A 13,491-nucleotide genomic window follows, 5' to 3' on the forward strand; every position below is an offset into this window, starting at 1 on the left:
TCTCTGTCAGCGGGCATTCATCCCTCTTGACACCACTGGCCTCCGCGGCGTAGCCGATGGCGCTGCCCACAGGTGGCAGAAAAGAACGGCGGCTGTTGCTGGATTGCTAGCTGCGCAGTCGTCGTCGCTCAGCCATCTCGGTGTACGTCTCCTGTCGGTATCCTCGTCTTTGCCTCGTGCGTACGTTAGCAAATGCAGCGGTGCCCGGCCCTCGGCGTCGCATTCCGGCAACGCCGTGCGCCACCTTTCGTACGTCACGAATGCATCGAACTTCGAGTCAGAGGTGCTGCAGTCACAGCAGGCCATCTGCCTTATCTACTACATCTCGAGTCGAAGCTGCTCTGCTTACCTGAAAACAGCAGAGAAGCTAGTGGACTCGATCAACGCTCAGACAGCAGGGCTCGATGCACCAGGGTCGACAAGCAGCAGCGGCAGCAGTACAGCGAAGGTGGCATTGTCAGAGCTAGCCGTGGAGGTGAACGACAGACAGGTACCGGAAGACGCTGAGGGCAGCGCAACCTCGTCCACTCCGTCGTCAGCGTCAGCTGCCGCACCCACTCAGAAAACAAAGAAGATGGAGTGGCTGAAGCTCTGCATGATTAACGCTGATGAGAACCGCAATTTGGCCTCCGCCTTCTCTGTGGAGCGCGCGAAACTTCCGATCACGTACTTCGTGATGCAAGGCACCATTGTTGATAAAGTTGTGGGCCACATTGCTGAGGCGCGACTGAACGGTATCCTCATTAAGTTCCTCGAGCACTACCAAAAGGAAATGAATGTGGATCTTCTAGCACGCCAGAGCAAGGCAAGCGGGACGAGTGGCACCAGTGCGAGCCCGCTGCCCTCCGCTGCAACGGCAGACCTGCTCAATGGGACTTCGACAACATTCCTGCAGGACAAGATCATGAACGCCCTAGTAGGCGCGGACATGATCCAGCTGCCTGAGGAAGCTGAGAAGCTTGACGGTCTGCGACGCACGTTGCAGGAGACGAAGAAGAAGGCGCACACAGAACTACAGGAGCTGCACAAGCAGCTTGGCATGGACGTGCGTCGCCTCACCGATGCTGAAATGCAGACTTACTACTTCAACGCCCCGCAGTTTCACGCGTTTGGCGTACTTTGTGCGCTTGAGGCGCTCTACCTCGCCCGGTCGTACGCGACGCTTGGCGATGTGGCGCGCGTCAACGTGGACTGGGCGCGTCGTGCCGTGCAGAAGGAATTTGAGCCCATCCAAGGCGACCCCGCGCTGCGACGGGTGCTGGCCTTGGTAGACGTGAACCTCGTTCGTGGTGAGCTACGCACAGCGGCGATGCTGGCGGCGCAGGATGCGAACCGGCTCGGCAGCGTCCTAGCTGCGAGGGGTGCGGACGATGTGCACGATGCGCAGCATCGCGACGCCCTAAAAGAGATGGAGACACTTATCGCTGGCCAGAGTCAGTACTGCGTAGACATGTTGCACATCATCGACGCCCACATCGATAGTCGAACACTCGATGGCAGCGCGTTCCCGTCTGCGGTTGTGAATCAGCTGTTTGAGCTGCTGAGGTGCAATCTGAAACTGAGTCGGACACGCCTGTCACAGCCGTTGCGTGACGTAGGGACCGACACGCCGGACGCCAGCAGTGCCGCAGAGAGCATGAAGGATCTCATGGACGGCAAGACGCCCGATACGACGGCGAAGCGCGTACGGATGGCACAGGCACGAGTGCCGCAAGTTCAAACGCTGATCATGTCTCTTCTCCAGCTCTATCCGACAGATCTGAAGAGTCAAGACGCTCGGTCACGACTGGCTTCCCTCATTTACTGAGGGGAGGTGCTGCCATCAGGTGGCGAAGCTATCAGTACGCGTCCACAGGTCTCACAGCCAACGGCGTTGGTGTACACATTGGGGTGCACAACTACGAGTGGACGCCTACGTCGTTGCCTCCGACCGTGACGAGGCAGCTCTTGTAGAGTCTCTCTACTCGCCCGCTCCCTCCTCTCCTCGCCTAACCAGGCGAAGCGTTGCTCCTCTCTTGATTGCGGAAGGGCCCTCTTCGAATAATGCTCCCCAACACGCGTTGGCTTCCCCTTTGCTGGGAAACGGTTGGCCTTGTTGTCTCGTCCCCCTCCCCCTCCCCCTCACCCTCCCCCCCCCCCCTCACCCTCTGTCCCGAATCGAGCAGCACATACACGAGAAGAAGAAGACGGGCATACGCAAGGCCAATGCCTTGACAGCACTCATAGTCACGGCGTATAAGTATGGGTGCCCATGTGCGTGTGTGGGTAGTGTTAGTGTTTGAGCTCATCAGCAACCCTCAGAAGCAAGACAGTGAAGTCAGTCGCTGCATGGACATACTTTACCTCTCTTTCTTTCCCTCATCCCTCTCTTCCACCCACGCCCCTCTCGTGCGCGTGTGCGTCTTTCCTACGATGGATGGTAGTGGCAACTATGAGGATGACGGCAGCTGCTACTACTGCGCCAGCCTCTCCCCCCTCTGCTGGAAGCATACACACATGAGGAGGCGAAGCAAGCCAGCAAAAACAGCGACCCAGCGAAGCAGAGGCGGCAGATGCACAGCGCCAGCACGGAGCGGCGTATCGCTCACACGCTGACACATACAGGTGCGTCATTACCCACAAGCTGATTGGTAGTCTCCCCCCTCTTTCCGTCACGTCTGCCCCCCTTCTCCCTACAGTGTCGATCTCCTACCCTCTCACCTCCTCTTTCGCACCTCAGCGAGGATGTAAGCCAGGCGCTGCAGTAACGATATCCCCTTTAGTTCTCGCTTCATCCAACCCGCCCACCGTAGCATCGTCCTACGACAGCCCTGTCATTCTCTCTGACTTGGCTGCTCTTTACCTCTCTTCCTCCTGTCTCCCGCCCCTCTCCCCCACCCGCCTGACTCTCGCCGCACCGCTGGAAGCGGTCCCGTTATCATCGGCCAATTCCACTACGCTGTTCACTAAGCCTCGCGCAATGGGACAGCCGCGCTCATACAACGGTCACAGCGATACTTTTTTCTCATTTGCGGGCACGACGCCATATTTTAGTCACAGCGTCAGCCGAGACTCGACGAGGCAATGAAAACGACATGGGGTGGGGGGGAAGGAGGCGCGCGTACCGATGCACAGAAACACGGCAGCTGTAGGCCGTCTGCGCTCGCTGTACACCTCCTTGCCGCCCCCGTAGCAAGCGGGAGCTGGCGCCATCACGGTCTCCTCCGCAGCTCAGTTGCTAACACCGCAGCTCCACTCATTGAGGCGACAGCTGCAGCAGGCATGCACTAGCACTTCGCCGTCGTCCGGCGGGGGATCCTTTAATGACGACGGCCACACGCCTAGCTGCGAGTTGCCAAGCTCCAATTTCACAAGGGAGAATGTGCGAGAGGGCCAGAATGCTGTTGCACGCGGTGACTTAGTCAGCAACGATGGCCTGCTGCACGGAAAGGGCGGGCACCACGGAGCGGAAGACGACAGCCACTGTCAACCCGTGCTCACACCGTCCTCCTATCGTCGTCGCCTTCACCACGACTCAAGCTACGCGACATCGTCAAGGACGAGAGAAGACCGCCTAAGAAGCAGTGCTGCTGAGCAGCAGCCTGCCTGCTGCGCGTGGGTCAGCCCAGCGGCGGTGTTCCACGTTTTGGCCGTCCCTTCGCCTCTGGCATCGACTCGCTCGGCTAGGCCCCATTCATCAGCACTGATTCTCCGTAGACGCCGTGCGTATGTCGGACTGGAATGCCCAGCCGCATTTGCAGTCGCCTCCGGCAGAAAATTTGTCAACGGCTTTCTTACACGCTGGCCTCTTCCTTGTTAGGTCCTCGTCCTTCCGCGTCACAACAGTGAGAAGCGGGTTCGGGGACTGCCGTCGGCACGCCCGACCGCAACATCTGTTCTGCGCAGGTCCATGCAAAGTCGTCATGCGCACTGCCGCCCGCGCGGCTCACAAAGGGCTCGTGCTCCTCATTCTCATCACTATGCACGACCTCAACGGACTCGCAGCGCCGCCGGTAGGGCGATGCTTATCGTGAACAACCTTATTCACCCTGCTGCGTGCCGTCGTGCAGCTCCAATCCACAGTGGCCATGGTCTACGTCAAGTCTGCGCGCGTTGTAGTAGCTCATCTCTCCCTCTCTCGAGCCTGATGTCTCGTTCTGCATCCTCCTCTCAACTACTCCCCTCCATCCCCCCTCCCAATCTGCCACCGCGGAAAAACAGCATTTGTCGACTACAGAGCAAAGGGGCAACAACAGCGGTGAATTGGCACTGCTGGGTGAACGCCGCCCTCATGATAGCCCCATCCCCTGCAGCGCCTGGTCCTCCGCTCTACCCCTGCCCCCATTCCTCAAACACCGTCTCCCTCTCCCTTACTTGACCCATCATGACACACACACACACATCATCATCATCATCATCGTCATACAAGCACGGATGTGTACCTGATCTCCCAGAAGAACTCAGCGTTGTCAAAGCGAAAGGCACTCCACCGCAGAAACACTGACTCTCGTAGATTGGCTTCGCGGCGGAGGCAAAACAGGAGGACGCACCGCAAAATCTCCTCAGTCACAGACACGCCCTCACTGCAATGCCACCGTTTAGTGGCAAGAAGAAGAAGGAGCAGCTACAGATGAAGCGGCAGCGCAAGCGGGATGAGGAAGAGCGTTCGAAGGTGCGCGACCGGGAGCGGGAGAAGCTGCGCGAGGACCTCGTGGAGCGCGGCGACGATGCCTCCGAGGACGTCATTGATGCTCTCCTACGCAAGCGAGCGGATCTGCAGGACCCAGCACGTGGACGCCGTGCTCGACAGCGTGAAAAAGAGAGCACCGCTGCATCGACTTCTGCGCATCGCAAAGCTGGCGGTGGCTGTGATGACAAAGACTACCAGTCTGACAGCAGTGCAGCATCGAATGACTCGGATGGCGAATGTGGAAACCAGATGCGGTGCAGCACACTGTCGACAATGATGTACAACGCGGACCGTCATCATGGGGTGCGCAGCATCTTCGCCAAAGAAACCGCCGCCGTCATTGCTGCCCGCAAGCAGCTGAACTATCGACCGATTCCGTGCCGGACAACGATGCCGCCAACAGGCATTGCGTTTGGCGAGTGGTTTGCCTTTCCATCCTCTGCGTCCTCAGCCGCGGCCGTGGTTTCACCGGCGGCGGCAGGCGTGAGCTCCAGGCGTGGCGGCGCTGGGGACGGCGGGGATGCTGGCCAAGTGAACGCGGAGGAAAACCTTGCCGTCATCGCGGCGGAGAAGCAGCGCCGCATGGAGCGTCCGTTGGTGTCGTCTGCCGGAGATGCGCTCGGCGGCGTGAGTAGCAGTGTGTTCTTCCCGTTCGCGGTGGAACTGCCCTCGCGAGGCTGGCACGTTGGAACCGAAGGCAGAGCAGTGGTGGAAGATGAAAACACGGTAAGGGCTGGTGCTAGTGGTGCTTCAACCCAACTGCAGTCGGGCCGATCGAGAGCGGCAACTCCTCGAGCACCTGTGGACGACTCCGCCACCTCGCCGTCGAAAGGCAGACACGGGGGGACAACGTGCGCGGGACAATGCAGCTCAGACCAGAATGAAGTAAGTGATGCTGGAAGCAACGACAGCAATGCGTCCGCAGTTCACACAGGTGTCACTTCTGCAAAGGAGCATCAAGACAACGCACAGTACATCAAGAGCATTGAGGAAAGGCGGTTCGGCCTCTACACAGACTGCGTGGACGCTTACCCCTTTCCTACTGCGCTCGAGGGCCTCGAGGTGAGCTCCTACGAACGGAACTTGGAGGTGTGGCAGCAGCTCTGGCGCACTGTCGAGCTGAGTGACGTCCTTGTCGTCGTGGCCGATGCGCGATACCCCATCATCCACGCCCATCTCGGTCTTCTCACCTACATTGCGAAAGAGACGCGCAAGCCGTGCGTGTTTGTGCTGAACAAGGAAGACCTCGTTCCAGCCTCCACGCTGCAGTGCTGGCAGCGATTCCTTTATCGCTACTTGGAGGACCTGGGCTTCTTCGTGGAGCCGCTGGATGCAGCAGAGCAGCTGGGAGAGAAGGATACCAAGTGTTGCCGCAGCGAAGGCCTTGCGAAGGGAGGTTCCGTGAGTGGGCGCATTGTACTGCGCACCTTCACCGCCAACCCGAGACCTGAAACGGCGGGACAACGCGACGGTGAGGTGGATGTAACACGGCGGCAGAAGAACCGGAAGAAGGCGAACGCGCACATGTATGAGAAGCTGCGCACTGGTCGGCTAAACGTGGCGACGCACCTTGGCGGCCGCCAGCGCGCTGCTGCAGGCGGCAGCGACAGCGAAGAGGATGATGAGTTCTGTTACGGCGCCACGGAACTGTTTGTGGGGATGCAGGCCGCTCAGTACGCACTTCAGCAGGATCGCCGCGCCTACAAGGAGCTCGAGGTGGTCGCTGGCAAGATCGCCGAGCTGCTGGCGACCTGCCGCCGCTTGGGCACTTTGGCGCGTGCCGCGGCGCAGGGAGAGAATGCCGCTGCGGTGGAACGGTCAAATGCAGCCTCGCCGCCGTCATCGATGTACGCAACATCGTCGTTGCCGTGCGTAGCACCACGCGCAGCACAAAAGAAAGCGAAGAAGAGGCGTTTGGCTCGTCACGGTGGCTTGGCCGGCGCTCCTACCGGTGACGACTCCGGAAACGAGAAGAGCGATGACGCTATAGAGGACCGGGCGTCAGACAGTCCTTCGTACCTCCACATTGGCTTCATTGGTCACCCCAACGTGGGCAAATCATCCCTGCTCAACTGCATTCGCGGCACGAAGGTGGTCTCGGTGAGTCCCACGCCAGGCCACACAAAACACATTCAGACAATTCCAGTGCCGGAAGCGCACTTGACGTTAGTGGACAGCCCTGGCTTGGCCCTTCCCGTCTTCGGCGTGCCGCCCCCACTGCAGGCTGTCCTCGGGACGCACCAGATCGCTCAGACACGCGACCCCCAGACCAGCATCAGCTTCCTGGCGGCGTATCTGCCCATTGAGAAAATGTACGGAATGCAGCGGCCCGAGTACGCGCTATCAGAGGATGGCTGGAGCTCGCACGAGCTGTGTGAAGCATATGCAAAGAAGTGCGGCCTCTTCGTGAAGCATGGCAAGGGGGCCCTCGATGTCCACCGTGCGGCCATTGCCCTTCTGCAGGAGGCCTACGAGGGGCGGCTCGCCCTCTTCTACGCACCACCAGAGCTGAATCTTCTGCAGTCCACGTGGTATCGCGAGCGCATTCGCCCACATCTTCTGCTGCCGGTATTCAAACCTACTCTTCTCCCCAGCACGCCATAGCAGTGAGGGGACACAGCAGTCAAAGGGAGCTAGCAACTAGTGTTGTTGGCATGATCCTCCGCTTTTTAGTCTCCGCCGTGTAGGTGTATGATGGGCGTTACACCTCGCGTGTTGGCCTGTCTCCCTCTCATAGTTCTTGTTGGCACGCCTCCCGTGCTTACACACACGCATACTTACACATCACCATCTGCCCTCTCTCCCCCTTCCTCTGTTCTGCTTGGGTGTTCGTGCTCTCGCATCAGCACACGAGCAAACGTCGGCCCCTCATCTGTTGGGGCATGAGTAGTTGGGAGTAACGGCACTGATGCAGCAGCAATCCCCTCTCTCTCTTCTTCTTTCCTGACTGCGTGTTCGTGTATGTGGCGCCGTCCCCTGTCGCCTCCCTCCCCCGTTGCTCTACGTGCTTGCGCATGGGGAAGGCGAAAGCGCTTTCTCACTTGCCCACCTCTTTCTGAGTGCACGCTGCTTGATGCCTTTCTCCCTCTCTCTTCATTTCTCTACAGCAGCAGCCCCCCATGCCTTACCGCCTCTTATCGCCCTGTCTCCGTCTTCCAACCTACGTTTCTTTTTGCTTTTGCCTCCCACGTGTCTCTGTGCTCTGGGGATGCGCCTATGTGTGTATGTGGGGGGCTGGGTGGGGGCATCACTCACTTCACCTCTCCCTGGGCGTCTTCCGCATCGGGCTAGCATTCAAGTCATCACAGCATCATTCATCACCCTTGACTACTCCCCCCCCTCCCTCCTCTCCTTCTTTCGTTCTCACTTACCTGCCCGCGCAATGAGTGCCATTACGGAGAAGTACACCTTCAAGGATGACTATGTCAGTCCGCGTGGCATTCCGAAGGTCGCCTTTGTCGAGAACGTGGCGGAGCTGGTCAAGTCGAGCGGCGACAGTGCCGAGACGCTGCTGAAGCGGTTCAGTGAGCAGTACAGCAAATACAAGCTCGCGGAGCACCGACTGATCCGCACGATGGCCAACCTCGAGGCGAAGATTCCGGACATCAAGAAGACGCTGCAGACCCTGGCGTTTCTGAAGAAATCGCTAGTGGAAGAGAACGGCGGCAAAGGCTTTACGACGAACTACGGACTGACGGAGAGTATTTTCTGCCAGGCTAAGGTGCTGCCACAGAAAACGGTGCACCTGTGGCTTGGTGCAAACGTCATGGTCGAGTACACGTATGAGGAGGCCATGCAGTTGCTGGAGCGCAACCTGCAGAGCGCCACAGAGAACCTCGCGACAACGCAGGAAGACCTGGCGTGGCTGCAAGAGCAGCAGACCATCTTGGAAGTGAACACGTCGCGACTGTACAACTACGACGTCGTGGAGCGCCGTAAGAAAAGCGAGGAAGAGGCAAAGATGTGAATGCCAATGCGGTGATGGCGCACCGTAGCGGTTGGAGGAGGGCAGCGCCGTGCTTTCGGTTTCTCTCACACGCAGGTTTCCAGGTTGGATCGGGACGAAAGGGGGAGGTGCTGGAGAGAGTGAGAGACTCCGCGGAGAGAGAGGGGGGGGGGGGCGCGGTGCTGGATGCCCGACTCGGCGCGCGCATGTCTAGGCGTGCACTTGCGGTGTCGGCAATGATAAGGGCAGGCAAAACCGCCCCCATACTCCTCTTCTTCCGGCAAAGCACTTCAGTACACATCCACATCTGTCAAGTGGCGCACCTCTCTTTCACCGCCCTTCTCTCGCCGCCGCCGCCTCTCCTGCGAGCTACTCGGGGAAGCACTCGCCTGCGCGTGGCATCCCCGAGTATGTGGGTGGGTGGGTGTGCAGTGACACGGATGAAGAAGAACGAAAGAGAAAGGGGGAGATTCAGCCAGCATCTGCAGGCAGCGGGGGGAGGAGGTACGTAGGTGGCGATGGAGAGTAGATGGGGGGGGCAGGGGGAGTATCGGAGATGTTCGCCCTTGTCCGTCTGTTTCCCTACCATTCTTCTATAGGGTGCATTATCCATCTCTCGTTCTCTCTGTGAAGTCGATGAGGCTAAGTCGCCTGGGTCCCACGGCATTCGGTGGTGTGCCGACTTGGGATGAGAAAAGAGGTAGAAAAGAGAAGCAACGCAGTGTGAACAGGCCGACGCGGACATGTACATGATGCTTTGGGTTCGCGCTGCAGCCCGTGCGGCGTACCATTCTCTGGTGAGGGTACAGGTGGTCTTCTACAGGAAGCGGGGAGATGGTGCAGCAGCTCCTCTCGCGCGTGCACTCGTCGTGGAACGCACTCTCAGCAACCACTTCTGACAATGCTTCACCTTTCCTTCATCCCTTCTTCCCCTCCCCCCCCCCCCTCCTCCTCTCATCTTCATCGTTGTTCTTCGAGTGGACCTCGCTCCTTCAAAATAGAGTCACTCACAGCCCGACCACGATGAGGCGGCCGTCACTGTCACTGCAGGTGAGCTGGCATCATCGAAGCTACGGATGCAGCACTGCGGCGGGCGCCGGTGATGATAAGCTGCGACGCTGCGCAAGACCGGTGTCGTCGGCTCAAACTTCGGGCGTAGTCTTTCGTATGGGCATCAACCCACCATCGGAAGTGTTGAGGACAAGAGTAATCTCGTCCCCCTCTCCCCTATTCGCACAGTGGCAGCAACGGCGCCACGTGTGCGATGTGGTTACTGCATCAGCACTACGATTGCATAATGCCGCCGCCGGTGAGGCGATTACAGATAGCCGGCTCACAGGCAATCTTTCAACAGCCCCACTCGGGCCACCAACTGTGTGTCCCCCATCCTCCTCCACCGCCAACACGTCGGGTTTGACCCCTGACACGTCGGAAGCCTCACTTGTGATACAGCTGCAGATGCTCACAAAGAAATACCGAGGAAAGCCAAACAGCCACAGCAGCAAGGCGGTTGTCGACAGCCGTACCACAGGGGCAGATGTGCCGGTGTTGGCAAAGTCGGCCGGTGCCCTGACAGATCTCTTGAGTGACGCTGCCGTGGGTGTGAGCGGCAGTGGGGACGACAGGGCCTTAACGCTTTCGCATAACAGTGAACCAGCCTGGCAGCGAGGGCTTGAGCTTGTGCAGACCGCCTCGTGCGCCACTGCAGAAGTCATGGAGTGGCTCTTGTTCCTCTGCCTACGTAGTACCCAAGCTGCAGCGGAGGCTGCCGACTCGCTCGCTGGGGCACCGCTGGAGGTGTGCGAAGGGGTCTACGGCGCTTGGAGGGAGCTGCATCGAGGCCAGAAGCTAGAAAGTGATGCGACAGCAGTTGTGGACAACACTGTGGCAGCCGCAGCATCAGCACATGAGCTACAACCGTCCTCGCTGCTGACGTCGGACCCGTCTTCTTCCGCTCGAGTTCAGCCTCAACGTCACCGCTCACCTTTCAGTCCTAAAGGCGTTCACCACCACTACGCCACGTATCTCCTGCGCGACCTTCACCACGCACAGACGGCCGCCGCGTCGTACAAGACAACGCACAAGGGCAGCAGCGGAACCAATGGCGACGTCGACGACGATAAAGTATCGACACCCACCAAGGACTTGGATGCGACACAGACGACGCTGATGCATCACGCGCATTACCTGGTTCACAGGGTGCTGGAGGTTCTCCTGGTACATCTTCCACAAGACGAAGCGGTGGCGGCAGCGGCAGGTCCGGCTACGAAGGCTGCGGAGCAGCCCTACGGTGTGGAAGGCGTGCTCTCGCGGCATCGACAAGCTTCTCTGCGCCCCACAACTGCCTTGCTAGTTATGGAAGCGGTGCGCCATGCAGCGCAACTTCATAGGCAATCATCCGCGTTGTACAGCGTTGGCTCGTCTGACAACTTTCCCCTCCTGTCTTACCTCTGGGAGGCGGCGCATAACCGAAGTTTATCGCAGGACGCACCGGCGATGCCGCCTTCGCTGACTAACTCCGCTCTTGCGGCAGTGGCGCGCGAGACCTTCGAGACGATTATGAGAAGCTCAGCAACGGCGCCAACCCACACGCTCGCAGGTACTTCGCAACAAAAGCAGCACCATCGTCTGCAGGACGACGCCCTTGCCCTTTACGTGGCCTTCCTCGCGACCATCTGCATGCCTGCTATGCCACAGAGCCGCCTTGAGATTGAGTTGCAGGCCATTGAGTGTTTTGTTCTAGCTCGCTCACCGACAGCACGCCAGTTCAGCGTGCCGTCGCAGCAGCAGCAGCACCAGGAGCAGGCGCTCAGCAATGGCCCACCGCGATCCCTCATCGGCGCTGATCGAACGACTCATGATCAATGTGGGTCTGCATCCAGTGCATCAGCTCTGGCAGCAGCTGCCGGTATGCGGTGGCTGCTGGCCACGTATCTAAGCCCGTCGTCGTCGGCGCCAGTCTCAGGACCAAGAGCGGAAGCAGCCCACTCTCAGTGGGACCTTACACGCGACACCGTTGTGACTGCGCTCTGCCGGTCAAACTCTCTGCTCACACCGAGCAGTTGCGAGCCCTCTTCAGCCACTCACGCCTCCGATCAAGATGCACGTGTCACGCCGTTGCGTACCCCACCCACTCCACTGCCGTGGTGTGCATGGATGCTGCAAGTTCTTATCCACGATGATGCTCTTCGTCAGCAGCAGGAACAGGGGTCAGGAACAGCATCCTTGGGCGGCTTAATACGTAGCGATGCCGACGAGATGTCGACGCTGGCACTCTCCATTCAGTTGGTCATGGAGCTCCGGCGCCACTCTCAAGCGACTCTTGCCCGTCATGGGCGTCCATGGTTGAAGGAGCATCGGCTACTGCAGTTGGTTTGGGCAACGTTGCTTGGTGCCACTGTACGAGGTGAGCTTCTCCCCACCAACTCTTGCCGCGCTGCCGCTGACAGCGGTTGTACGACACTCCACAGCGCAAGGACAAGGGTTCGTCCTCACTGCGGAACGCCCGCCGTGCTGCAGAGGCTGTGCTACCCGCATTACGATAAGACGCAGTGGCGCCGCCGGTCTGTCAATCTTTACTTGCAGCTTCTCGACCAGTGGGGCGAGTCAACGCAAGTACGGCTGGTATTTGCGACAGTAGCGCGGCGCGAGCGTGATTGGCAGCTGGAGGTGCACAAGGCGGTGCTGGCGGAGCGCCGGGGACTCGTCCGTGTTGGTAATGCGGTCGAGGGCTGCGGTGAGGATGACTCCACAAGCATAGGCGACAGCAGAGTAAAGAAGGGCAACATGGTGGAGAGTCAAACCGCCGCATCCACAGCTACCGAAGACCCACACAAGACTCTGCTGGTGAGGGTCTTCCGTCGGTATCGCCCCGCCCTCAACCTCGAGTCGTGCCTCATAACACTGCGACACTGTGGTGTGCCGAGGCGAACTCTTGCAGAGTTGTGGGACGGGCCGGCGGGTGCCAAGGATGACAACGAGGATAGTGTTGGCGCTCCTGTGGCTGCAGCAGAAATCAAGCTCGCAGGGGAGGTGCTGCAATACATGATCTGTTCACTGCACGTTATGGTGCACCACTGCGCACCGAGTGGCGGTAATGCGGATGCGAACGATGAGCAGAGAGACTGGGCAGATGACACGAAAATGCCGCGCACGTCCCGGGCTGCTGGCGACCCTGGAGCAAACCTGGAGAGCAGGACTATAGAGGCAGATGGCCTTCCTGTTTCGCACTGGGTGGAGTGGATACGCAAGTCATGTGTGCCGGCGTTAGCGCACCTCTACCAGTCTGCAGGGCTGGAGGATGCATGGGAGCAGCTGAGGCACGGGCGCCTGTAGCACCGAAGGTAGCAAGAGCTGTCGAGGAAGGTAGAGGGAGAGGGAGAATTGTGCTAAAGGGATGCGTGTTCATCCTGCTAGGCACACCCACGTCGAGGGGTGGTAGGGGCGGGGGAAGAGGGGTATTGAGGAATGGCGCATGTATCGGATTCTGTTCATGTTTTGCGCGTCTCTCGGAACGGCGCCTTCTGAGGACGACTGCAGGCCTTTATGGCCTTTCTGCTCTCTCTCTCTCCCCACCCCACCCCAGCATACCCCTCCGCCTCCCCTCCCCATTTCCACCTGCGGTCTTGTCGTTGTGAGTTGAGTGTGTGGGTGTGTGTTTACGCGCTTCCGTGTTAGCGCCGAAGTGGAGGGCTCAAGCTGAAAGAAATGCGGCACGAAGTGGGAACAAAAAGGCAAAAAAAAAAAAAACGGTGGGCATCGACGTACTCGCACCTTCTGAGATGCAGAAGGCTTTCCATGGAGAAGGTGCAGGTCCTTCGTCATCATCATCACACTCGCACAGTTCTTTGCTGACTTCACGGGCGCAGTGGAGGCA

General features: G+C 59.2%; 4 protein-coding genes across 4 annotated transcripts; all 4 read left to right on the top strand.

Moving 5' to 3' along the window:
- Window position 1: 1 nt before the first annotated feature.
- On the top strand, window positions 2–1,807 carry LBRM_26_1380 (conserved hypothetical protein; the record flags this gene model as incomplete). Its single annotated transcript, XM_001562319.2, has 1 exon — window positions 2–1,807. A coding segment is annotated over one exon (1,806 nt), but the record flags the coding sequence as incomplete, so codon positions are not given.
- Window positions 1,808–4,567: 2,760 nt separating this feature from the next.
- Window positions 4,568–7,273, top strand: LBRM_26_1390 (guanine nucleotide-binding protein-like protein; the record flags this gene model as incomplete). The annotated part of the gene is made up of 1 exon (XM_001562320.1): window positions 4,568–7,273. The coding sequence occupies one exon, from the start codon at window positions 4,568–4,570 to the stop codon at window positions 7,271–7,273; it is 2,706 nt and encodes a 901-aa protein (XP_001562370.1).
- A 778-nt stretch (window positions 7,274–8,051) lies between these two features.
- On the top strand, window positions 8,052–8,636 carry LBRM_26_1400 (prefoldin-like protein; the record flags this gene model as incomplete). Its single annotated transcript, XM_001562321.1, has 1 exon — window positions 8,052–8,636. One exon carries the CDS (start codon window positions 8,052–8,054, stop codon window positions 8,634–8,636), a length of 585 nt encoding a protein of 194 aa, XP_001562371.1.
- Window positions 8,637–9,449: 813 nt separating this feature from the next.
- On the top strand, window positions 9,450–12,950 carry LBRM_26_1410 (conserved hypothetical protein; the record flags this gene model as incomplete). Its single annotated transcript, XM_001562322.1, has 1 exon — window positions 9,450–12,950. One exon carries the CDS (start codon window positions 9,450–9,452, stop codon window positions 12,948–12,950), a length of 3,501 nt encoding a protein of 1,166 aa, XP_001562372.1.
- Window positions 12,951–13,491: the final 541 nt, after the last annotated feature.

Source organism: Leishmania braziliensis, chromosome 26 (assembly GCF_000002845.2).
Source record: "Leishmania braziliensis MHOM/BR/75/M2904 complete genome, chromosome 26".
Lineage (NCBI taxonomy): Eukaryota > Euglenozoa > Kinetoplastea > Trypanosomatida > Trypanosomatidae > Leishmania > Leishmania braziliensis.